The sequence below is a fragment of the Capra hircus genome, chromosome 21, assembly GCF_001704415.2.
Source record: "Capra hircus breed San Clemente chromosome 21, ASM170441v1, whole genome shotgun sequence".
Taxonomy (NCBI): domain Eukaryota; kingdom Metazoa; phylum Chordata; class Mammalia; order Artiodactyla; family Bovidae; genus Capra; species Capra hircus.
Window position 1 is genome coordinate 18,800,889 of NC_030828.1, and position 27,063 is coordinate 18,827,951.

Here is a 27,063-nt window from a genome sequence, read left to right on the forward strand (position 1 = left end):
AGCTGTTCAAGACTGAAGATGATGAAATTAGCTGAACTGGTTTTGGTGGGGCTCAGCATCTCACATCACATTTCTTATGCTCCCAAGGGAAGCTCGTCCCTAGACGGGAGAGGGATGGAGGATCCAGCTGTCTGCATCCACGGCTCCTTTCCCTGCCTTCTCTGAAACCCAACACTCCAGAGCGAGCTTCAAAGTCAGAGGCTGCGCAACAAACTCACTTCATAAATGGCGGACACATTTATGAGGATGAAACATACCCATCCTGACAATCCCTGCGGGGGATACCAGCTGAGAATGTGAGAGGGACGCTGCCTGGTGCCTGGCAGGTGTTTGGAGGAGTGTCGCGATGGCTCAGCCATCCAGAAACAGCCTGCTGATCTCCTTAGGGACGCCTCGGGCCTGTCAGCTCCCACCCCTCCAAAGGACAGTACGTGCTGCACAGAGCTTGTCCCTGCTGCGGCCAGAGAGGACGGCCTGCTCTCCACCTGCACAACACAGATGGCACAGATGGGAGCATGCTTCCACACGGGGACGGGCAATTAGGCTCCGTTCCTCCAGCTGTAACAATTACCGGGCGAACACCCCGGAGAAGGACATAAGCCTGGAAGAGAGCCGGCCTCCACGCTGGCCCACCCCAACTTAGTCCTACCAGCAGGCGCTGCTGGGTCCATGCCTCTAGTCCCTTTCACAGGCCTTGCTGGAACCCATGTATCTGGAAAGCATTTAGTGAGATCGGAACAGAAGTCAGTCCTCAAGCAGGATATATTTAAGTAAGAAAATACCAAGGCTTTATTTTTTTTTTCCTTATAAAGACAGCCCTGCTGTTGGCTAATTGAAAGGATGTACAGAGTTCTCACGAGTAAACAAGAGTTTCTGCTGCAGGCTGCATACTGTAATGCCAAAGAAGTGACATGAAGGGGGCAGAGGTGTAATGCTCTCATCTTCATAGCAAAAAAATGCAAAATAAGACAAAAAGTTAAATGGACTTAATGCTGGGCATCCCCACAGGGAAAGGCAAGACGACTGTTCAGTCGATCGATCAGTAGCTGTGCTGTGCACAGGGCTGAGCTGCCCTCACGCCTCTTTCCTCCTGTCTCCGGCTTTCCACATCGGAGGCACAGCCTGGGACCCCAAGGCTGCGTGACAGGAGCTTCTGCTTCACAGTCCACTGAGACGCAATGGGGTGGAGGGGTGGGCGGGCCAGAGGCACTGGCTCCGTGAGGCACCTACGTGCAGCAGTGGCGCATGTGGAAGTTGACGACATACTCGGCATTAGTCCTCTGCACGGAGATGGCGAAAGGCTCGAAAGGGTGGAAGGTGAAGGCAACGAGGCGTCGCACCGTGTGGTTGATGGGACGGCCCAGTAAGCCCGCCTGAATCTCAAACTTGAGCAGACCAGAGTCCCGGGCGTAGAACCTAAACAGAACAAGGAGAGGAGAGCGTGGGACAGACATTCACCACCACCTTAAAACCTGAATAGCAGGAAACTCATGAATTAACCTCACCGATGAAATCTCCTCTAACGTCAGCCCCCAGTCAAAATCGCCTATGTCTGATCAGCTCATTTTACGAGCAGGGAGATTATGAACTTCACTATGCTGGCCCGAATCACTGGGTCATTTGTCTTTCCCAAGATGACCCTTAGTGATGGCCTCGATTACGGCCTCCCTTTTTCTAGCAGCTATCTGCCCAGCTACCTACCTGCCTAGGCCAGGGCTGGAAATGATAATGTAAGCCAAGTAGGCATGCTTAAATGTTCAGGCAGCCACATCAAACAAAGTAAGAAGGAAAAAGTGAAATTAATTTTAATAATATTTTAGTTAACCTAACATCGGCATCTAAAATACTATCATCTCAACCAATAATATAAAAGATACTCAAGAGATATTTCATGTTTTTGTACTAAGTCTTTGAAATCTGGTGTGTATTTCACACTTGAGCACATCTCACGTTAGTGCTCACCAGCCATGGGAGGCTGGTGGTTACTAGAGGACAGTGCAGATCTAGGCCTATATCTTGAGTTCTTCTTTCCTCTTTTTAAAATTTATTTTATGTATAAAAAAAAAATTATTTTTTGGCTGTGCTGGGTCTTTGTTGCTGTGCACAGGCTTTCTCTAGTTGTGGCGAGCAGGGACTATTCTCTAGTTGCAGTGTGAGGGTTTCTCATTGCAGTAGCTTCTCTTGCTGAGGAGAATGGGCTCTAGAGCTCAGGCTTTGGCAGCAGAGCTAAGTGGGCTCAGTAATTGCAGTGCAATCTTAACCTCTGGACCACCAGGGAAGTCCTGAGTTTTTAACTGTTAAGAAGAAATTCTTTTGGAAGGTTCTTTTGCACACACAAAAACAAAATACTAACTAGTTTCTACTTTTTCATCTAACATGGTAAGAACAAAGATGCTTCCATTCATCCCAGGACTTAAATGCCTTTTGCCCATATGCAAAGCAAGTGCCCTGTGAAACTTGGGAACTAGAGATGACTGGCAGGGTTGGGGCTGAATTGGAGGAAGCTCAAGAAAACAAGGAGCTCTGAAATATAGAGCTCTACAATGCATTTCCCTCTTGGAAAGCAAATATATAGGAGATACAAAGATATTCGTACCCCTTGACTCGATAATCCAAGAGCTTATATCCTCAGAATTTAAGTGAAGTAAATAGTGACGTGAATCAAGATGGCTACTAAAGCATTTTGGGCTTCTCCAGTGGCTCAGTGGTAAAGAATCTGCCTGCCAATGCAGAAGACATAAGATTGGATCTCTGGGTTGGGAAGATCCCCTGGAGGAGGGCATGGCAACCTACTCCAGTATTCTTGCCTGGAGAATCCCACAGACAGAGGAGCCTGGTTGGCTATAGTCCACATGGTTGCAAAGAGTTGGACATGACTGAAGCAACTTAGCACGCACAGAGCATTAGCTCTAATGTAAAAATGCAGGTAGAGAATAAATGCTCAGTAATAGGGGAACAGCTAAATAAATTATGCCACATCTATTTTACGGAATAATATGCCATCATCAGGACTGTAACTTTAAGGACTATGTAACAATATGGAAAATATTTATTAAATAAAAGCAGGCTACAAGGTACTATGCCAACCGTAACTACAACTGCATAAATGTAAACACACACACTGGCAAAGGCTAGAATGGAATATATTTAATACAATAAAGGTGTCAGAGTAACAGCATTATCTCTTCAAATGACTTTAATATCCCTACATTTCTCATTTTAAATTAAAAAATAAATAAGAATTACAAGAAGTCAGGGTCAATGGCATTTCCAGATTTGTTACTTAAGTTAATCTTTTCAAATCAGAAAGGCAGGGCAGTCAAAAGGGAGAGAAATGTTATCTCGGGCTACATGACAATGTCAAATGAGCCCAATTATCTGCTTTTATGTGTGAAAACCTTCCCCTCACCCACATGGTCCCCAGCACACAAAGGGCTTATAATGTAAAGCTAGTTGTTGATCCTAAATCTAACTACCAGTTTACAGGAAATAGGGGGAAATGAGAACTGCCAGGGATGCAATGAGCAAAAATCCAGAATGTGGGGAATACTACCAGACAAACAACCTGGTTTCTTCAACCACTTCACTACAACGAAAGTAACGGGAAGCAGAACTCACAAAATAAAAGAGACTTAGGAGGACAGCAACCAGAAAAAACCATACGGACCTTCTTTAGGCCTTGACTGGAACAAACTGTAAAAAGAATATATACAAAACAACAGGGAAACGTGGAAACTCACTTGATATCGGTGATCTTAATAAAGGTTTGATTTTCGTAAGATGGAATAATGGTATTGAGGTTATATTTGTTTTAAGTCCTTATCTTTTAGAAATTCATACTGAAATATTTACAAGTGAAATGCTATGATACCTGGGCTGTGAGAATCCAGACTGGCAGGTGGGAGGGGAGCGGTGGTGGCAGGAAGAGATGAGACAACACTGCCAGCTGCGGAGGTGGGGTGATAGGGACAGGGAGACTGTAATGAGCCTCCACTTTTACATGTCTAAAAATGTCCGTAATAAAAAAATTAACTGGTTTCCAGAACTCGATTACAATTTCCCAAAGGAAATATTACAAACAGTAAATAATCGCACAGAATATGTTACACAAGCCTATTTAATATACAACGAAGCTGGATTATGAAATACTAACTACCACTGTTTCTATGTGAAGAAGACTTTCCAGAAACTACCACTGTTTCTATGTGAAGAAGACCTTCCAGAACCCAGCTCACACCTCCCTTGAAATAACCCCACAGTGGAAGTGGTGCCAGCTCCTCTCTCTAGCATCTGTGAAAGCAAAAACAGAACCCAAGCTCCCAGCACGGAGGGACGGGGGGTCTATGAGCTGGACACCCGGGACAAAGGAACTGCAAGGTGCTAAGAGTAACATGGCAACCTGCGTTCCAACATTCTTCCAACTGAGGAAGCGTGAGTTTCTCCAAAACCTACTTGTGCGCCAAACTGTCTCTCCTTTCCATTAGGTAACAGGAGGGGATAAAATAATTTGAGCTGAGTAAAATGTAAGTCTCAATTATTTTTAAGTTTCATGTGAAATGGTATTAGGTCATTAAATTGAAAAGTATGGTTCTCTTCCCTGGCTACCTTAAAAAGAGAACAATACTTATCTGAATTGGATATTTGGAGGAGAGGCAAAGAGCAGAACTAATTCATTTTTGATACTAATGCCTAAATGATCAAAGTGAAAGCGGCTCAGTTGTGTCCAGCTCCTTGCAACCCCATGGACTATACAGTCCATAGAATTCTCCAGGCCAGAATACTGGAGTGGGCAGCCTTTCCCTTCTCCAGGGGATCTTCCCAATCCAGGAATCGAACCCAAGTCTCCCACACAGTAGGCAGATTCTTTACCAGCTGAGCCACCAGGGAAGCCAAAGCACCCACATTAAAGAAACAGCCTGCCCTGTGACTTGAACCTGTTAGTACAAGTGGACAGAGTCACAGTGAAGTGATGCTCAAGAGAAAGAGGAAGTGGCCGCCGGCGCCCAGAGGCAGCACGTGGCTGGAGCACCTGATAGGGTGGTCTCCGCAAGTCTTCGGTCGCTCCATGACTGACACCCACTTGTCGTCGTAGCTAAACAGAGACAGGTCAAGGTAAGGGCTGCCGCTGTAGGACTGAGCGCTGATGGGGAGCTGGCCCAGCAGCCGGCGGACGGCCTCCGTGTGTCCTCCGTACTTGGCGTTGACGATAGTGTCTTTAAACCTGAAATAAAGCACCGGGGAGGAAGGCTGTGTTAGTGGCGCACAAGTTGCCTCGGTTTTAAATTGACAAACATGTCTAAAAACAACATACCCTGAAAACACAATCTAGATACTGAACTCTCACACCTCCCAAGTCTACACATCTCCAAGGTGAAGAAGTGAAGTTGATCAGTCTTGTCTGACCCTTTGTAACCCCATGAACTGTAGCCCACCAGGCTCCTCTGTCCATGGTATTTGCCAGGCAAGAATACCGGAGTAGGTTGCCATTTCCTTCTCCAGGGGATCTTCCCAACCCAGGGATTGAACCCAGGTCTCCTGCATTGCAGGCAGATTCTTTACCATCTGGGCCACCAGGGAAGCCCCTCTGTATACCTACAAATACTCTCAAAAAAGCAGAAAACAGAATAAAAAACTGGAAACACAAAGTTACTTAAGAAAAGTTAGCAAAGATCCTACAAAAGTTAAAAATGAGTATAACTAACCTCTGACAACTATTTCTGTTGAAATTTATATATTTCTCCCAAATTAGAGCCTTCGACTGCCTTAACAAGGAGATGCAAAGAATCCTGGACAGAAGTAGTGTCTGACTCTTCTTGGGATCAGTTACAAGCCAACTTGCATCAAATCTTTTGAAAAATTACCGATTCTTTGTTTAAAGTTGGGGAAGGAATTCCCTGGCAGTGCAGGGGTTAAGACTCTGTGCTTCCACTGGCAGGTGCACGGGTTCAATCCCTGGTTGCGGAACCAAGATCCATATGCCATGCAGTGCAGCCAAAAAATAAAAATGAAGTTGGGAACGAGCTACCTATACTTCTGCAGAAACACCAGAATCTGGGAGTACATAATACGAACACAGAGTCATCTATCTCACTTATCTTTGATTATAGTAATAATAACAATGGAGCAGTTATTTCTCACAATTATAATGAACATTAAACTTAATATCCTTTGATGAAGTATTTCAATTCTTCTGGAAATGCCCTAGGGAAGAAAAATCCCTGTGTACATTCAATATACCAGTGGTCATGACAATGAAAAAAATGACAGGAATATTAAAAACCTAATGGAAAACTATTATTTTCAAAGATAATGTGGTAACAGAAGAAATGTTTATCATAACGGTAAGTAAAAGAAGTAGGGTACAGGGAGCTCCCTGGTGGAATGGGGGTTAGGATTCCAGACTTTCACTGCCTGTGGCCCAGGTTCAGTCCCTCTTTGAGGAACTGAGATCTTGCAAGCCACACAGCATGCCTCCCCCCTCCCCCAAAAAACCAGTAAGCTATGTTCTGTATATACAGCATGATTGAAAACACACACAAAAACTAACGTCTTTATCTGTGGGAGAGGGAGAGGGTGGGATGATTTGGGAGAATGGCATTGAAACATGTATACTACCAGGTAAGAAATGAACTGCCAGTCTATGTTCGATACAGGATACAGGATGCTTGGGGCTGGTGCACGGGGATGATCCAGAGAGATGATATGGAGTGGGAGGGGGGTTCAGGATTGGGAACTCATGTACACCCGTGGCTGATTCATGTCAATTTATGGCAAAACCAATACAGTGTTGTAAAGCAAAATAAAGTTAAAAAAAGAAAAAAAAAACTAACATCTTTAAAAAAAAACCAGTGGAAATGCATCAACATGGTCATAGCTGTTTTATCAGTTTTATTTTTTTAAATCTCGACACTAAAGTACATCACACAGTTTAATAATCAAAGGGAAAATAAATAATTTTTTAGTCCAGGGGAAATGCGATATAACATCTCACCCTTGAAACTAATGGTATAAAAAAACTCAATGTTCCTAATTTTGATGAGACTAGAGAGGTTGATGAGATGGGTTTTGATTTTTGTTTTCACTGTCAACCTGAAGGGCTAGATGGACATTAACACTTCTCCGTTCCCCTAGAAGGAAGCCGAGCATCAACAGTGCTTTTCCATTACCTCTCTTAACAGTAATTTTTCACAGCCTTGGTGTAAATCATAAAATTAAATCCTGGGCCACAAAAAACTTACTTCTTTCCTTTTCACTTGAGCTGGTATCAAAGATCCTGGGTTCCTTGGTTTTCAGCCCTTTGTCAGCCAAGATCTAGTTCTCCACCCTGCGTGGCTCACTGGCTTCAAAAGGTGATTTCAAATGACGGGGCTGGCCCGTGGCTGTGATGACCACAAATCAAAGCCTCCGTGACCATCTACAGGCTGAAGCCGTTCCCACTGCCCACAGCGCCCACCACCTCTACTCTCAGATGCCCAACAACTAAAAGATGAAGCTGTCACCCCTCTGATGTCTTCAGCGGATTAACTCCTGGCACACTGTCCCTCTGTCCAACCACCCTTCTCTCAATTTACGATTTCAAAATTCTCAGAGGTGATCCTTCCTACACCATGGGTTCCTAGTCCCTGGACCTCCTTTCTGCCTCAGCAACGCATTCCCACATCATACCCTCAATCTCACTATTACCAATGACTGCACCTCCATAATCTCAGGGAGCAGCACATAGACTCCAGTTATCTTCTCTCCTAATTTTCCAGATAACTCACTCTGCTATCCCAGCTTCAACATCCTTCAACTGAAATGGGACCAAAATGCCACTGATTCTACCAACTTCTTGCCATCCTATGCCTTCATCATTAACTCTTTTCCTTCCTGAGCCAGCTTACATTTCACAATCATTGAAATCACAGACTTTATACCCATGAACTCATGGATAGAAATGTTGCCGTAATGCTGCAAGGCACTCAGGCTGCATTCCCACAGTCCAGCAAGTCACCCTCTCCCTTAGATGGCTACTTCATCCTCCCCACCCTCCATGCTCACCCTCCTGGATGGCACTGCCTTCTTTGTAACAGACAGAAGCCATGAGAAGAAAAGTTTTTAAAGCTCCCATCAGGAAACTGAATGTAGTACTTTTATTATTGGATCACTGCAGTGGTTTACTAACTTCCAGCCTATCCTCCTATGGATAAGATCTATTCTTAAAACAGCAGCCAGAGTGACTCTGTTGAAACATAAGTGGGAAGGACCACCCTGGTGGTCCAGTGGTTAAGACTCCAAGCTCTCACTGCAGGGGGCACAGGTTCAGTCCCTGGGTAGGGAACTAAGATCCCACATGCCACAGGGTGTGGCCAAAAAAACATGTCCGTGAGACCACGTCACTCCTTTGCTTAGATACTTCAAACACTACACAATCTCATCCACAGTTAAAGCCAAAGCCTCGGAACGGCCATGTGTCTGGTCCTGTCTCTCACCACACACCTCTACCCACTCTGCCTCCTGCTTCCTCCAGCCCAGCCACCCTGAGTTCCCTGCTGCTCCTCAAACGTCTGAGACCCACCTCTGGACCTCTACATTTACTTTTCCCTTGGCTTGCTCTATTCTTCCCCTGACGGCCACATGGCTTGCTCCCTAACCTCCTTCAAAAGCTTTACTCAAATATCACCTTCTCAGTGAGGCCTATGCTGAGAACCCTGCTAGGACAGCACGGACCACCTCGCCTTAATACGTTCAAAGCCAACAGATATTCTAGATATTGTAACCTGTCCTTGGGCACATCCGTGATGGGAACCTCCCCCTTCCTGTTTCCACCTGGTTCAACCTGCAGCCTGCCATCCTGGAGCCTCCCTTAAACATTATCCTCAGAATTCTCTGTGCTTCTTTCCACTGTTTGACTCTACTTCCTGTATCATTCTTTCATGGTTTATTGGGGGATAATGTTTTTCAGAGGTTTCCTTAGAAAAAGAACATGGGAGGTAATTTTTTGAGACCTTACGTGTCTGAAAATGTCTTTGTTAAACCCTATTATTTCGATGTAGAATTCCAGTTTTAAAACCTTTTTTTGCAGAATTCTGAGGGCATGATTGTAAGTGTGTGTGTGTGTGTGTGTGTGTCTGTGTGTGTGTCTGTGTGTCTGTGTGTCTGTGTATTCTTTTTCCTTTGGCCATGTCATGTGGCTTGTAGGATCTCAGTTCCCCAACCAAGGACTGAAGCCGGGCCACTAGGTCACCAGCCAACTCCCATGAAAATGTGTATCTTTTAATATTAGGAAATGGTTGACATCGTTTCCTCCCTCTCATTTTTTTATTGCTCCTTCTGGAAGCCACATATTGGATCTCCTGGGGAACTGCTCTAAATTTTTTTAAAAAAACCATTTCTCTCCCATTTTCTTACTCTTATCTTTTTTTTTCCTACTTTTTTGGAGAATTTCTAAACTATATCTAACAGAATTTAGATTGCTAAAGTATTTCACTTAGTATCACTATTCTAGGAATGTTCTTGTTTTTATAGTTTAAATTATTTCAGTTAATACCACGTTCATTTTTTATACTGTTTTATTTTGGTCTCTATCTTTCAAAATAAAGGCTTTCTCTAAGTGACTCGTGATCTCCGATGTGCATTTTTTCTTAACCATTTATTCTAACCTATGATAGTAACAATAATAATCCATTTCACTCATTTTATCAGCAGTTCTTTGAAGACTGTAAAATTGACCCATTAGAACCACGCCTTCACAAGAAACAAAAATAATTTTGATTTATATGTACATTGTATTTTCAATGCAGCAAAGTATGATAAGATGATTGATAAAATGTTATTAGGGCACAATTTTGTGGGGAAGATGGATAAATTTGAAAATAAGAAGAAATATAAAAGTTCAAACAGTACAGGAAAAACTTACCCTGAGCTTTTTATGTCAACTATGAATACTAAATTACTATGGTATTAGAGTCCCTTGGCTATATTTAAAAGTCTCAGTACCTTAAACTTATACAATGTTGTATGCCAATTATATCTCGTAATACTTTTATTTTTAAATGTCAGTGTTTAATATGCTGAAAACTGCATCTTCTGCCACTATTTAAATTTAATAGTAAGAAATTTAAAGAGCAACTTAAACATTAATGTGTGAGATCTACAGTTTTCAGAACCATTTGCTGGTAAGAAGCAAAATTTTGAAGATCATGAAGCGAGAATGTTTATTTTCTCTTCCTACAATTTCACTTAATTATGGGTACACTGTGAAATAAATTTTCAGAAAACACAGCCTCCTCTAATTCCTGACGATATTCATTCAACAAATGCCTAATGAGCTCCTCCCTAACGGCAGACACTGGCCGAGGTGCTGCAGGTATGGCGATGTATATATAACAGATAAACACCCCTGCCCTCGTGGAGCTTGGACCTTCTGGTGATCTCTGTGATATTTTAACTGTACCCAGCTTTTGTTACTAGTTGATAATAATCTACTTAATTTTAAATGACAAAAATTCATTTCAAAATGAAAAAAGCAAAACCTGATCCATATTTTGCTTCCAAAAATCCTTCTATACTGAAGAGAGATGCCAGTCAGGCTGAAAATGTGTTTGAACCAGAAAAAATAAAAGGGCATGTTTACTTGTCCGAAAATCAATATCCACTTATTTTCAATCGTGTACTGTCCTTCTACAGGAATACGATGCCAGTGAATGAGATAGCTGCTTTGCCCATTTCCCCTGTAGCAGTAATGCTTATTCTGATTCATCCACTCTGATCTGATCTGTACTGGAACCTAAAGCAGCTATTTTCTATAACTGGCAAGGTATGTGGAACGTGATGAAACTCTGACTGACTTCAGTAGGGTTGCAGGCAGGCCTTTGGTCCAAAACAACTAGTCATTTCACAATAATATACTCAGATGATTATGAGAAGCTCTGGTTCTTAGCAGGTGGGTATCAACTGAGGGTGACTTAGGTGTTCTGAGAAGGGCCTCCAAGGGTCTCTTCTTCAGGTTGGTCAGTTTCCCTAGGGAATTAACTCTAATCTCCTGCTGAAGAGTATATGCCTGGATACCATATCTGATAAGAGGAATAGGAGTCTACCCCATCAGCATATCAATTTTCACTTAATTCCTGGTTTAAGCATGATGAGTCTCATTTCTATTCTCAGCCATGTTTCATGAACTTGAAACCAGAGCCTGCATGGTTCGATTTCTCATAAACCTCTAGCCTTTTGCTGAGTTGGGGAAGAGACAGTCATTTGGCAGTTGGAGGCTTAAGGAAAGGAACTAGAGTATCTGCTGTTCCCTTTAAGAATGTCATCTAGGGGATTCCCTGGCAGTCCAGTAGTTAAAACTCTATGCTTCCACCACAGGGGACACAGGTTTGATCCCTGGTCAGGGAACTAAGATGCCACAAGCTTCAAAGCACAGCAAAAATAAAAAAGAATGTCATCCAATCCTCCAGAGGTATACAGGACCTCCAGTTTCCTGACTTTTTCCAGAGTTCTCTGGTGCAAGACAGTTTACTTCTTGATGGGCAAGCTCTGTAGTCTTCTTTTGTTCTTTGAGGTATGTCAAGTTAGTTATCAGCCATCCACTGGCTCTTCAGCTTCTAAAACTCTATTGATATCTCCTCCCCACTCTCTTTGCTCTTGTAGGTTTACATCTCTTCATCCTTTACTGTCACTTTAAGTAGGGTCTTGGGATACAGCAGAGATAAATGCATGTGTTCAATGCACATGTTTAACCAAAAGTTATAAAATTACTTCCTTATTCATTCAAAGTTGGTGATGGACAGGGCCATTGCAGTCCATGGGGTTGCAAAGAGTCGGACACAATTGAACGACTGAACCCAACTGCACTGATTCATTCAAAACTTATTTTAAGTGCTTGACAGTGAACCACTGCAGATACAGCAATAAACTAAACAAAGACACAGTCTCTATCTCTCTGCAGGTAACAGACAGTCTAGGAGGAATCGCAGACAACACACAAGTAATCGCTCGGGTGCTAAGAGAGAGACATTTAGGATGACACAGGAGGTTACAACAGGCAGACCGACCCAAGGCCGGGTGGGCAGAAAGAACATGGGAAGGTTTCCCGAAGTAAACAACTACTGGCTCCACACCAACACATTTTCTAGAGAAAAATTAAGCTTGTTAAGTCCAGGGGAGCAGCTTACCGGCGCTGGATCTGCCGTGCAAAATTGTTGCTGGAAGCTGAGCAGGGAAACTGGACTTCACTATGCAGGGTAGCATTCCGGAAGAGATCACAGAAGTTCTCAAAGAGCTCCAAAAGCTCATCTGACGTGTTCTCAAACACAGCAATCACCTCTGTTGTTACCATGTTGTACACCACAAAGAAAGATGCCTGCGGAAGGAGAGAGAGACCCAAGGGACAGCTGAGCATAAGACCTCACCTAGCATATTCACCATTCGGCTGAAAACTCAAGCTCCCCGAGTAAAACAAGCAAACACCTCCACTCTGGCACTACAGCAGCAACGTGATGCCTAGAGGTTCTGGAAGAAGAGGAAGCCTCAGTGGGATTGGGCCATCAAGGGCCTCAGAGCTGCCTGATTCCCCACTGTACCTGTGCTGCTGGAATTACTGAGTTGCTCAGCATATATGTATAAAAGGGCTTTCAATCTTTCATTTCAAACTGTGTGTACATTTAATATGTTTCCTTTCAAGTGCTTATTCCCTACTTATGCCCCAACCCATTCTGAGATTAAAAACACTTTTCTAAAATGCCAGATTTAATTTTCCTTCCTGCTGAGAAAGTGATTTGCAGTCAGGAGCTGCCTGTTGGCAAATTATTTTCTCCTGTATGTGTATAGCAGAAAGTTCAATTTGGGGGCACTTCCTTTTCTTTCTTAGTATTTCTAACATGCAGAGAGACGTCTTAAGCACACCATGTCCACCTGGGCAAGTTGTAACCAAGCGGGGGACTGCTGCTGGACAAATGAAAAAGTCAGAGAAGCGTTTTCATTTCTTTCTTCATAAATGTTCTTTTAGCCAAGAGTGTTTGTAACACATGTTGGACATTTGTAGCAATTCAGATCAGAGGGGGAAACATGAAAAGCATTCAGATGCTCTGGGTGGCAGAGTTACTGCTTTCTCTGAATGGGTCCCTAGGTGCCTGCTCCTCTTCTCTGAACCTCCAGTGTTCTGCTCAGCTTAACACGGAAGCACGAGGTACCCCGAGTTTTTGTCACAGTCAATGTGGCAGTGTGGGTCTTCCACCAGGACTCTAGAAGTTTCCAGAACGCTAAGATTAGTATTCTGCCTCCTAGGATTAAACCTGAATCTTCATTACCAATTTTTGGAGACATCTGGCCCACCTGTTTTACCAGTAATTAGTCCTTCCCAGAGCTTATATTACATGACTTTTGCGGTCACCTGGAAATTAAATTTAGCTGTAAATTAAAGAGGCTGGAGGGTAATCTGAGAATAATACCCATAATATTAGCAAGGCTTTGTGTTGAGGTACACTTTTTACTCATTAACCTTATTGGAACCTATCAAATTAAACTGGGGAAGGAGGCTGGAGGACAACGAGGGGAGAGTTTGGGTTTAAAGTTACAAATTCTGTAAGCAAAGCACAGAGCCCTAGCAATGTTGCTGGCTATGACTTACTGTAGCTACCGGACATAAGGAGGTCACATTTTAGTGAAGGAGAAAAGGATAATCTCGAATGTGGCAGTCACAGACAACATACTCCCTCCAAAACAAAAAGATAATTATAGCTCAAACCTAAATACAAGATGGACTCATGTCATTTCTATAAACCTGGACAACACTTGGATCACATGAGGGCTTCACCAGGACCCATCGTGACTGTGTGAACACAGAATTACACAAATATTTACTAACATTCCCACCAGGGCACACTGGGAAATACACGACAGAAGGGTACAGAAGTCAAGGGCTCTACCAACACCCTCTCATGACGCCTGAGATGAACTGGACGCTCACCCTCAATGGTGACTTCATCATTAATAAGGAAGTAAAAAAATTCAGAAAAAAAAAATCTCTAAAGAATTTATTACTCAGATCTCAATGGACTTCCCTGATGTCACTGGAAAGAATCTGCTTTCCAATGGAGGATATGCAGGTTGGATCACTGGGCCAGGAAGATCTCCTGGAGAAGAAAATAACAACCCACTCCAGTATTCTTGCCTGGGAAATCCCATGGACAAAGGAGCCTGGCAGGCTACAGTCCATAGGGTTGCAAAGAGTGGGACATGACTTAGTGACTAAACAACAACCATTTTAGTCACCTCCCCTCCCCTCCCCTTGTTTTTTTTTTTTTTTTTTTTAGAATACACAAGATATGATTCAGAAGAAAAATATTAGAAACCATTTTTCCACTGATGGTTGGTAAGGTCTCAGGAGAAAATTTTCCGTACAGTTTCTCTTAAGGGCAGAATCAGCTACAAGTCAATGAGAGAAACCAGACTCAGCTGACGGCAGTTTACTGGTTTGTTCTGTTGTACATTTCCAAACTCGTATATAAGGAGACAATGTGGAAATAGGTGAATGATGGGGGGTGGGGTGTTGGCTCCAAACTGGGAAAGGAATACGTAAAGGCTATATATTGCCACCTTGCTCTTATACGCAGACTACAACATGTGAAATGCCAGACTGGACGAAGCACAAGTTTGAACCAAGATTGCAGGGAGAAAAATCAATAACCTCAGATATGCAGATGACATCACCCTTAAGGCAGAAAGCAAAGAGCCTCTTGATGAAAGTGAAAGAGGAGAGTGAAAAAGCTGGCTTAAAACTCAAACTTCAGAAAACGAAGATCATGGCATCCAGTCCCATCACTTCATGGCAAACAGTGGAAACACTGAGAGACTTTATTTTATTGGGCTCCAAAATCACTGCAGATGGTGACTGCAGCCATGAAATTAAAAGATACTTGATCTTTGGAAGAAAAGCTATGACAAACTTAGACAGCATATTAAAAAACAGACATGACTTCACTGAGAAAGATCCATCTAGTCAAAGCTATGATTTTTCCAGTAGCCATGTATGGTGAGAGTTGGACCATGAAGAAAACTGATCACTGAAAAATTGATGCTTTTGAACTATGATGTTGGAGAAGGCTCTTGAGAGTCCTTTAGACCGCAAGGAAATCAAACCAGTCAATCCTAAATGAAATCAGTCCTTCCAATTCATTGGAAGGATTGATGCTGAAGCTTCAATACTTTGGCCACCTGATGTGAAAAACTGACTCACTGGAAAAGACCCTGTTGCTGGGAAAGGTTGAAGGTAGGAGGAGAAAGTGTCGACAGAGGGCGAGATGGTTGGACGGCATCACCGACTCGATGGACATGAGTTTGAGCAAGCTCCGGGAGTTACTGATGGACAGGGAAGCCTGGTATGCTGCAGTCCACGGGGTTGCAAAGAGTCAGACATGACTGAGTAACTGAACTGAACTGGTCAACAATAAAGTAGACAGCTCCTCAAAGGTAAATGTCCACATCACCCTGAGGTTCAGCATGGTGTTTCAACCCAAACGTCTTCACGGTTTCTATACTCTTAACCCAACACCTTATTCCTATTTGTGAAATGCGTCTTCCCCATCAACATCTTTCACCCAAACTAAAAAACCCTCAGAACCTGCAGTCCTGGTGATTCACTGGTAGATCAAAAACTTTTACTTCCTTCCCATCTTATCACTGCTCCACAGTCTATGTTCCAGCATGTGGGCAAGGTCAGAGTAAAGTCATAGAGCTTAACTGTTAAATGAACTGTCCCATTGGTTACAATCTAAAGATTTTGTGAGGAAGTATACTGAGTTCATTTAAGTAAGAAAAAGACTAGTTACAATCTAAAGATATTGTAAGAAAGTATATTGACACCATTTAAACAAGAAAAAAGACTAGACTTTTGGAAGATTTTCCTTTTTTGTATGGTGGGTTCATTCTCATTGCCAGAACTAAAACAGACCAATAAGTACAATCTTCCACCCAAGGCACTATCCACAGGGAGTCAAATCTTAACCTTAGAGCATCTGGGCTTCCATCTCCAGGGTACTGAAAATGCTCTGCAGAAGAATTAGGGTAGGGAACCTCCCTGGTGACCCAGTGGTTAAGAAACTGCCTTCCAATGCAAGGGACATAGATTTGGTCCTTGGTCAGGGAATGAAGATCCCACATGCTGCAGGGCAAGCAAGATGGCCCTGCTTGCTGCAGCAAAGACCCAGCACAGCCCCCAAAAGAGTAAAGTTAAAAAATATATATATTAAAAAAAGAGAGAAATAGGATAATATTCACAGGATTGACTACCTATATGTCAATGGCTTGAGATTTAGCTTCCATTTGTCCACACAAATACATATGGCTAGAGATAAGTGGAGCTGTTCTAAGTTCGGCCCTAGGGGAGCAAAAATTCAAGATCGACATAAAAGGTGTTGCTTCCGAGAGGCTGGGAACAGGCAGAAGAAGCCTCCGCGAGGCGACGGGAGGGCGAGGGGCGGGGCGGCAGCTCCTACCTGCGACGGGTCTGTGACCCGCAGGGTCACCACGTCCTCGCTGGTGTACTTGATGAACAGGTGGTTTTCATCCAGAAGCTGCATCTTCCACATGCGCAGTTGCCGCAGCTGGTCAAAGTACTGAAAGAAGCGCCTCTTGGCCACGGCGCTTCCGTCCTGCTCTGCCCGGCGCCACAGGTACACCAGCAGCCGGTGTTTCAGGGAGTTGATGAAGGGGTCCCTGAACGGGTTGGCCATGCCTGTCTGGCTGTCCCGCTGCACCTCGGGGAACATGGCCGACACGGTGAGCAGGTCGTCCTCGTAGCAGAAGCGGCCGATGGTCCTCACGTCGATGAAGGTGCCCTCGGGGGTCACCTGGAAGACGTGGATGGTCTGCTGCTGCACCGACAGGATGGCCAGGATGTTCTTATACAGGTACAGCCCCTGGTTGTGCGACAGGACCACCTTGTCGCACTTGAAGGTGCGCGTGTCACACAGGCGGCCGGTGTGGAGGTCAACGATGTGGAGGGAGTAGTCCTCCAGGGGGGACCGGGGGTTGGGGGTCACGGACTCGCTGTTGCGATACACCTCGTAGAAGGGGGGGTGCGGCTCGTCCGGCAGGTAGGCGGCGGAGCCCACGATGACGCAGCGGCAGTCGTCCGTGAAGAGGCTGCACTCCCGGTTCAGGTGCTCACCGTTGGCCGCGACGCTGGTGATGTGCAGCAGGACAAAGAAGCGCTCGAAGAGCCGGCCGCGGATGTTGACGGACCGCTGGTCGTTGCCGTTGGCCAGAATCTCCCCCTCGTAGCCCTGCAGGAGGTCCTCGGCGGCCTGGCAGCCCTGGTACTCGTAGATTTCCAGAGAGGTCTGGTCGGAAGAGAAAGCGATGAAGTAGCGTCCGTCGGGGGAGAACTTTCGCAAGAAGCAAGGTGGCTTCTCCACATTGACGACCGTGAAGTTGGGGAAGACGTTCTGGTGGAAGACCCGGACCTGGTGCCAGTGGGTGCCTGCCTTGCCCGAGCTGATCCGCCGGCGCTCCAGGCGGTGAATGACATTTTGGTTTTGGATTCTTCGAGGTTTGATGGTAGAAACATAATGATCCATTATCACATCTCTGCGTGGGAAAGTAAAAAAGAGAAGTCAAGAAAACAAAAATTTACCAAAACATAAATACAGATGACCTTTGCACAAGGCGGGGGTGAGGAGCACCAACCCTCTGCACCTGAAAATCTGAGTATAACTTGTAGTTGGCTCAGGATATGTGGTTCCTTCCTGTCCACAGATCTTCCACACCCGTGGATTCAAGCGACGTGCAGAACTGCAGTACTTACTGTTGGAAAAAACGCACGTGTACAGGGGAAGGAGAGGGTGGGATGAACTGAGAAAGTAGCATGTTGTGTGAAACAGCTAGTGGGAGGCTGCTGTCCAACACAGGGAGTCCTGCCTGGCGCTCTGTGATGACCTAGAGGGGTGGGGTGGGGGTGGGAGAGAGACTCAAGAGGAAGGCAATATATAAATAGTTATGGCTGATTCCCACTGTTGTATGGCAGAAACCAACACAACATTGTAAAACAATCATCCTCCACTAAGAATAAAATAAAAATTATGAATGGCTTAAAAAATAATCCATGTGTAAGTGGACCTGTATAGTTAAAATCTGTGTTGTTCGAGGAGCAAACTGTGTATACACAAGTCAAATACATTTCCTCCATATACCCTGGGTGGAGGAGCTCCCAACATGATGGTTATTGGCACTTCTCCTTCCCAAGTTACAGTTAGTAAGTGGTCCAGATAGCTTTAAGTCTATCAAAACTCAATTTTTGAGGGAAGGACCAAATTCTCTAGGAAGACTTTCGAAGCATGCTCAGCTGTTGGGAATATTCAAAAGAACAAACCTTCAACTACATCAAATTTTCTCAGTGTAAACACCATATTCACTGTGTAATTCATATAAAAAACACATTCATTGGGCTGTTAAGATGTCCATACTACCCAAAGAATCTACAAACTTAATGCAATTCTTATCAAAATTCTAAAATCATTTCTGGCAAAAATAGAAAAATTCATCCTAAAATGTACATGTAACCTCAAGGGACCCTAAAACACAATTTTGTAAAAGAACAAAGTTAGAAGACTCAGACTTACTGATTTCAAAGAAGTGTGGCATGACATAAGATAGAAAAATATACCAAATGAAGAGAATTAAGACCTGAGAAATAAACCCTCCCACGCATAAACCCAAGTCTTCCCCGGTGGCTCAGACGGCAAAGGGTCTGCCTGCAGTGCAGGAGACCCAGGTTTGATACCGGCTTGGGAAGATCCCTTGGAGAAGGGAATGGCAATCCACTCCAGTATTCTTGCCTGGAAAATCCCATGGACGGAGGAGTCTGGCTGGCCCCAAACCATGAGGTCACAGTTAACACGACTCAACGACTAACACACACATACACACATAAACCCAAGATTAGAAATTCGAGAACGCCAAACATGATAAACCCAAAGAAATCCACGCCCAGGCATATCCTAGTCAAACTGTGGAAAACTAAATCATGAAGTAAAAACCTTGAAAGCAACCACTTAAATGACACATTACCCACAAGGGAACAACAATTCATAGACCTGTGGATGGCTCATGAGAAACTATGGAGGCCAGAAAGAAGCAAAGCAATATTTTTAAAGTGCTGAACCAACTGTCGGTTTGATCATTCAAATCGCAGCTAAATAGCAACTCTTCAGTTTTTCTCTGACTACCTTACCTAAAGTCATGCCTTTTTCCATCCACATCAATCTGCTGTTTTATCTTATTTTATTTTCTTCAGCCCTTATCACTTTCTGAAACCATTTGTTTACTGTTTTAGTATCTGTCTCCCGACACTGGACAGCAAGCAGGGGCCTTGTCTAATTCCTTGCTGAATCTCCAGCACCTAGGACAGCGCCTGAAGCACAGCAAGTGCTCACAAACAGAAATGAATGAATGGAACAACATTTGACAAAGGTCGTCCAGGATAAACAACACATCAGGTAAAATGAAGGAGGAACATTTCAGAAAGAAAGTAGCTTAAAAAATACACTTAAAAAGAGTGTAGTGTGGTACACTTGGGAAACACAATTCCAAGTGGTTAGAACACAGGAAACACAGTGATAAGAGAAACCTAAAAAAGTAGATTGGAGCCAGATTAGAAAATACTTTGCGTGCCATGTCATGCAAGTTATTACAGGTTTTAAGCAGAGTAGTGACTGATCCAACCTGTATCTTAGAAATAAAAACATACAGACAATGGGAATTTGTTTACATTCTGTCTCCTGAAATTAGAAATGCCTGGTGTAAGTATATATACTATCTGTGCTGTGCTTAGTCGCTCAGTCGTATCCGACCCTTTGTGCCCATGGACTGCAGCCTGCTAGGCTCCTCTAACTGTGGGTATTCTCCAGGCAAGAATAATGGAGTGGGCTGCCATGCCCACCTCCAGGGGATCTTCCCGACCCACGGATCGAACCCATGTCTCCTGTATTGCCAGGCAGATTCTTTACCACTGAGCCACCAGGGAAGCCCAAGAATACTTGAGTGGGTATCCTATCCCTTCTCCAGGGGATCTTCCCAACCCAGGAATTGAGCCAGGGTCTCCTGCACTGCAAGCGGATTCTTTAGCAGCTGAGTTAGTCAAGGTTAAAATGTGCATACTTGTATGACTAAACAAATCAAGTTTCTCAAACTACTAGTCACAATTCATTAATATATTTCCTACTGATTTAGACTAGAGCAAAAGACTGCAAACCACTGCTCTCAGGCCAAGTCTAGCCTGCCTGTTTATTTTTATAAATTTTTACTGAAGCACAGTCATACCCACTTATTCACATTGCCTATGGCTGCTTTTGCTTTACAGCGGCGTAGTTGATTTGTTAAGACCAAAGACCACACAGCCCACGAGCTTAAAATCCTGACCTAGAGAAACGTCTGCATGTATGTAACAGGAGACACATACAAAGATGTCCACAGCAGGACTGCTGGCAACAACAAAATCTTGACAATACTCCAAATGTCCATCAACAGGAGACTAGCTAAACAAACAAACAAACAAAACAGTAATCTAGCTAAATTCATCCAGGCACATTCATGCAGGGGAATCTTTCTTATTTATTTTTGGCTGCACCATGAGACTTGTGGGATCTTAGTTCCCTGACCAGGGATTGAACACAGGCCCCAGCAGTGAAAGCACCAAGTTCTAACCACTGGACTGCCCGGCAATTCCCCCACGCAAGCAATGAATTAATGCACTACAGTCATACATAACAACACAGATGAACCTCAGACAGAGTGTTGAATGAAAGAAGCAAGTTACAGAATACATACAGTGTGATTCCCTTTATATAAGTTTCAAACCATTTCTAGTTTAAGGACACAAACACATACGCCATATAATCAGAAACAGTAAAGGATTACAAACCTGAGATTCAAAAGCGGCACCTCTGAGGAAGTTTAGGAAACGGGATGGGAGTTAGGGACACCCTGGTGGCATTCTGAAGTGTGTATTTTTTTTTTTTCCTTGAATTAGCATTCATTGTACTGTTGTTCTTTTAAAATCACATATTTTTTAAGTAATATTTGTGCTTACTCAGAATTTTTCTTAATTAGAAAACAATCACTGTGAAGGGTAAACAAAGGACAATAAAAAGAAGTCTGAAGTACACAAAAATGCATACCATGAGAAACTGTGGAACTGCCAAGGTGGCTCTGACTTTCTCAGCAGACGAGGCACAGGAAAACACAGTTACAGACTCTACACTGCCAATTAGATAAAAACTTAATAGCTGCTTGGAAGAAGCACAGAAATTCCCAGCACTGAATTTTTAAAAAATCTCTCTCATGAGTTTTCTAAAAGGATTTTGGCATGATTCAGCAACCAATATCCTCCACTTCTGAGCAAAAATAAACAATAGTGAGTTTCACACAGCTGCTCCTTTTCACAGTGACACAGTTCATGCGCACATTTTGATAAAGTCCAAAAAAAAAAATACTAGTAAGGTTTAAGCAGTTTTAAATACCAAGTAATGTACAAAACTACCTCACTCACTCTCTGTCCAGGACATCTTTGCCACTCGCATCCTTCAAACCCAAGATGGGGGCTGGAATCAGACAGGGAGACCAGCAGGGAATGAGGGCCAAGTACGGCCCATGAATGGAAGAAGGAACAGGCATTTGACACCGTCTAGCAGACAGACTAACTTAGGAGAAGGCAATGGCACCCCACTCCAGTGCTCTTGCCCGGAAAATCCCATGGACAGAGGAGCCTGGTAGGCTGCAGTCCATGGGGTCGCTAAGAGTCGGACACAACTGAGTGCCTTCACTTTCACTTTTCACTCTCATACATTGAAGAAGGACATGGCAACCCACTCCAGTGTTCTTGCCTGGAGAATCCCAGGGACGGGGGAGCCTGGTGGGCTGCCCTCTGTGGGGTCGCACAGAGTCGGACACGACTGAAGCGACTTAGCAGCAGCAGCAGCAGCAGACTGACTGGCTTCCCTGGTGGCTCAAAGGTAAAGAATCTATCTGTAGCGCAGGAGACACGGGAGACTTGGGTTCAATCCCTGGGTCAGGAAGATCCCCTGGAGGAGGGCATGGCAACCCATTCCAGTATTCTTGCCTAGAGAATCCCGAAGACAGAAGAGCCTGGTGGGCTACAGTCCATAGGGTTGCAAAGAGTCGGACACAACTGAAGTACCTGAGCGTGCACAGCAGACTAACCACAAATAACCGAATCAGATAAAGCATACTAGTTGTTTGACTTACAGTCACATATCATGTTAACCAAACTAGATGCTTAATTCTTGAAAAAAAAAAAAAAAAAGTGTATACATTTTGAATAGTCCCACCTTAAATTCTCTGACTTGTCTCTTTAAGGGAAAAGCCACCAGTACTGTGATGGGGGGAGAGGAGTGGGGTGGGTAGAGGTGAAGGCCTGCTAGCTTCAGCTCCAAGTTGTACAGAAAATCCTCCCTTAATTTCCTAACCCTTCTCTCAGTGTGCTCTCTTCCTGCTCCGTATTTTCTATCACACAATGACAGTTTTTAGAGAGATGGTGGAATTTGGTCTTTTTCAATCTGTCTTGTTATTCCAATTATAAACTACACGCTCATAAAAACTCAGACAATATAGAAAAAGTACATAATGAAAGTCCCTTCCAGTCAGAGTAGGAGTTACGAAAAATGTTAGAATGACTTATAATATTTTTTCCAAAAGCTGACCCTCTACCCTTCCCTTACTCTAGTTAATGGCACAACCTCTCACCTGCTGCCAAAGGAACCGGAAACTTAAGAGTCTCCCTTAGGACCTCTTTTCCTCAGCTGCCATACCTGATCAATCAGTCCCCAAACTCTGAAGCTTTTACCTCCTAAACTGTCCTCTAATGCTCTACCTTCTTTCTATCACGACCAGCCAGCACCCTTAACCAAAATGTTCATAACTTCATGTCTACATCATTGCAACCATTCCATAAGTGGTCTCCCTAAAATCCTGTCCGCTTCCAATCTGCTTAACAACCAGAGCAATCTTTTCAATATTCGTTTCTGATCACATCCTTTCCCCTATGGATTAAAACAAGTATTGGATTGGCAAAAAAAAAGTTCATTCAGGTTTTTCTGTTACATCTTGTCTTAATCCGTGTGCCGTGCTGTGCTTGGTCGTTCAGTCGTGTCCAACTCTTTGCAACCGCATGGACTGTAGCCCACCAGGCTCCTCTGTCCATGGGATTTCCCAGCCAAGAATACTGGAGTGGGTTGCCATGCCCTCCTCCAGGGGAATCTTTCCAACCCAGGGACTGAACTCAGGTCTCCCACATTGCAGATGGATTCTTCACTGTCTGAGCCACCAGGGGAGTTCCACAGGGGAAAGAAACAAACTTTCTGGGCAACCCAGTATCTTCCCATTGCTCTTAACATCAAAATCCTTACATGCCTTCTCTTTGCCCGCTTAATCGTTTCTTTAACGGGTGGCCCACCTCCTGTCTCTGAACCTTGGCACGTGCTCTTCATCTCAGTCTGAAAAAAGCTCTTCTCTTCAATTTGCCAAGTTAACTCCTATTTCAGACATCAGCCTAATCATCACTTCCTCAGGGAAGTCTTCCTTCACCTTTCTATCAGGTATACCAGTCACATGTCACCTTCATTAACACTCACCACACTTGCAACTTCATCTCTGCATTTTAGTTCTGTCTGTGGCACTAGATGGCTCCCCAGGTGGCGCAGGGGTAAAGAATCCGCCTGTGGTGTAGGAGATGCCAGTTCAATCCCTGGGTCAGGAAGATTCCCCTGGGGAAAGAAATGGCTACCCACTCCAGTATTCTTGCCCGGGAAATCCCATGGACAGAGGAGTCGGGCGGGCTACAGTTCACAGGGTCATAAGAGTCAGACAAGACTAAGCAACTATACAACAAATGGCACTGGCTCTAGATGGTGAACTCCTGACCAGTACACAAACGTTATATCCTGTAAGCCCATCATGGATTTGACCCATCGTAGGCCTAGATGACCCACTGGAAAAGACTGATGCTGGGAGGATTGAGGGCAGGAGGAGAAGGGGACGACAGAGGAAGAGATGGCTGGATGGCATCACCGACTTGAGGGACATAAGTCTGAGTGAACTCCAGGAGTTGGTGATGGACAGGGAGGCCTGGCATGCTGCAATTCATGGGGTCGCAAAGAGTCGGATACGACTGAGCGACTGAACTGAACTGAACTGAACTGAAGCCTCCTTTTCTGAACGTTCTTTACCAACTCAAATATCCACAGGGTCTGTTCCTCTACCTAGCAGGTATTTTCTCTGGTCCTTGCCACGTTTTTCAAGTTGCAGTTTGAGGGTCATCTCCTTTAGGAGGTCTTCTCTGACCACCCTGGCTGAGAGATCTTTTTCGCTTTACCTATACTTTTCCTGTTTGAGTCCTTACTAGTCATCGCCATAATGAGAATCTGTACTTTCGTTTGCACGGCTAAGTGTTTACTGTTCGACTCCCCCATAAACTCCCCAGAAAGGAAGTAACAAACATGCCTACTTTGGTCACCTTAGTTTTTTCAGAGCCTAGCACTGAAACATGCATCTGCACTTTATCAACTGAACGAAAGAAGAAAGCCTAGCTGAAGTGGCCACTAACTCATGGTGCGGTACTAAGCTGGGCACCCGGTCAGTTTCCCTATGCCTGCAGGTGCACGTAACCCTCTCTTCTTTCTGACTGCTTCCTAAACGGGAAGGGGACACCTAGGGGCGGGCACACATGCCCAAAGGGGCGCCCCCGGAAAGAAAAGCCCGGGGCGGGGCCTCAAAGGGAAGAGCATTCTAAGGGCGGGCGGGGGCCGCAGGACCTAGGCGTCACGCGGGGAGGGGGCAGCCCCATAGCCTCGGGGAGAGCCTGACGGGCTGAGAGGCTGCAACAAGGAAGGAGAAGTCCTCACCTGTCCGGTCCGGGATCAAAGGGCCGGGGCAAGGGACACCCCGTCCTGCTGGGCGCGCGCCGGCCCCGGCCCCGGCCCCGCCCCCGCCATGCCGTGGGACCCGGCGCCTGCAGCCGCGGGCTCTCGCTTCCGCGAGCTACCGGAACTGCGGCGCAACAAGAAAGGAAGTAGGGAGAGCGCGGCACAGTCCAGCTGGCACTAAGGGACGTTACAGCGCACCCTGGTGCCCGGAGGGAGGGTCAAAGCCAATACAGTTAGAGTGGCTGCGAAGGCAAAATGGAACCAGGCACCCTAAACATTGGAAGGACTGATGTTGCAGCTGAAATAGTTTGGACACCTGATGCGGGCAGCCGACTCATTGGAAAAGACCCTGAACCGGGGACAGATTGAGGGCAGGAGGAGAAAGGGGCGACGGAGGATGAGATGGTTGATTCAATGGACATGAACTTGGGCAAACTCCAGGAGATGGTGAGGGACGGGGGGGCCTGGTGTGCTGCAGTCCATGGGGTCGTGAAGAGTCCTACGCGACTGGGCGATTGAACAACAACCCTAAACCGGGCAATTGAGTGATCTATGGCAATGTCTGCACCCTCTGGGCACATTTGCAAAAATATGAATTAAAAATGGTCACCTCTTGATTATATGCACCATTTCATCAGCTGAGAAACTATCGGTTTTCTGTTGTTTCCTCCTCGATAATGAGTGCTTTAAAGACTGGGGCTGTCCTGACCTCTGTGCCTAAGATATTTACTAGCACACAGCAGATGTATAGTAAAAATGTCTTGCGCTAAATTAATCCTGTAACCTTTACTTGACTTTCATTTAGGTAATATCATTGTCTCTTTGGAGAAGGAAATGGCAACCCCCTCTGGTATTCTTGCATGGAAAATCCCATGGACAAAGGAGCCTGGCGGGCTACAGTCCATGGCTTTGCAAAAGAGTCGGACACCACTGAGGGTCTAAAGAACATTGTCTCCCCAGAAGCCTCTGCTTTGTCTTATTTCTGGAGAGTCTGCCCCTGAACTTCCTGGTGTCAGCCTCTTCCAGACAATTCAGATCTTGGAGCAAATGCCACCTCCTCAGAAGGCTTTTGTGACAGTTCTCATTTCATCTCCATCCTGTTATTTCTTAATAGCACTCATCTCTATCTGATAGTACCCTTTTTGGTTTTTGGTTTTGTTTTCTTTCTTTGTTCTGTTTTCTTTGCCCCCACTAGAATGTAAATTCCATGAGAGCAGGGATTTAGTTCTGTATTCTCGTCTATCCTCACCTTCAGTAGTATTTGGCATCTTGCTGGCACTCAAGGAAGATTCAGTCCATGAAAGAATGGCTCTGTCCATTACAGCATCTCAGTGAGTAAGGAATGTTTATTGGTTTTTACAGATGAGGAATGTCCCCCACCAGGAATCCAACCCATGCCCTCTGCAGTGGAATCTTAACCACTGGGCCACCAGGGAAGTCAGGCATTTTAAAAGGTGTGGTTTTTTTTATTTTTTTCTATTTTAAATGACTATTGATTTATTTTTTGGCTGTGCTGAGTCTTCGTTGCTATATGGGCTTTTCCCTACTTGCGGCGAGCAGGGGCTGCTGTCTAACTGTAGTGCATGGGCTTCTTATTTCAGTTGCTTCTCTTGTTGCAGAACCTGGGCTCTAGAGCTCAGCTTCAGTAGTTATGGCACCAGCCTTAGTTGCTCTGTGGCGTGTGGGAGCTTCCTGGATCAGGAATTGAACCTGCTGCTTTGGCAGGCAGATTCTTTACAATTGAGCCACCAGGGAAGCCTTTAAAAAGTTTTGAGATAGAGAATGCTCATTACAAAAAGGTTGTACTAATTTGCACTCTTATTTCTGCACACCCTTGCTCATGTCATCAATCTTTCTTATTTATGCAAGGTATTTCACTGCTCTAACTTGAATTTTCCTCATTATGATGAGGTTGACTGTTTTTTGGGTGTTTATTGGCCATTTACAGTTTTACTATGAGTTGCCTTTACATATCCTTTGCCCATTTTCCTACTGGGATATTATTTCTTATTGATATATGGAAACTATCTTTATATTCTGGATATCGATCCTTTGTTAGGACTGTAAGCATTTTTTCCCTGTGTGAGACTTGTCTTTAATTTTTAACTTTACTCACAGTGATGCCTTGAAAATACCCCGACCT

At 44.5% G+C, this 27,063-nt stretch overlaps 1 protein-coding gene across 2 annotated transcripts; it reads right to left on the reverse strand.

Moving 5' to 3' along the window:
* Positions 764-25,233, reverse strand: DET1 (de-etiolated homolog 1 (Arabidopsis)). 2 transcript variants are annotated; one of them, XR_001919931.1, is made up of 6 exons: positions 24,900-25,233; positions 16,479-17,571; positions 12,159-12,346; positions 5,030-5,221; positions 3,619-3,946; positions 1,342-1,416 (listed from the first exon to the last, which is right to left on the reverse strand). XR_001919931.1 is itself a non-coding variant. In XM_018066525.1 (5 exons), exons 2-5 carry the CDS (start codon positions 17,559-17,561, stop codon positions 1,227-1,229), a joined length of 1,653 nt encoding a protein of 550 aa, XP_017922014.1. In that variant the 5' UTR covers positions 17,562-17,571; positions 24,900-25,228; the 3' UTR covers positions 764-1,226. The 2 variants fall into 2 exon arrangements, 1 of the variants encoding a protein (XP_017922014.1); XM_018066525.1 differs by lacking the exon at positions 3,619-3,946 and having other exon boundaries at positions 764-1,416; positions 24,900-25,228.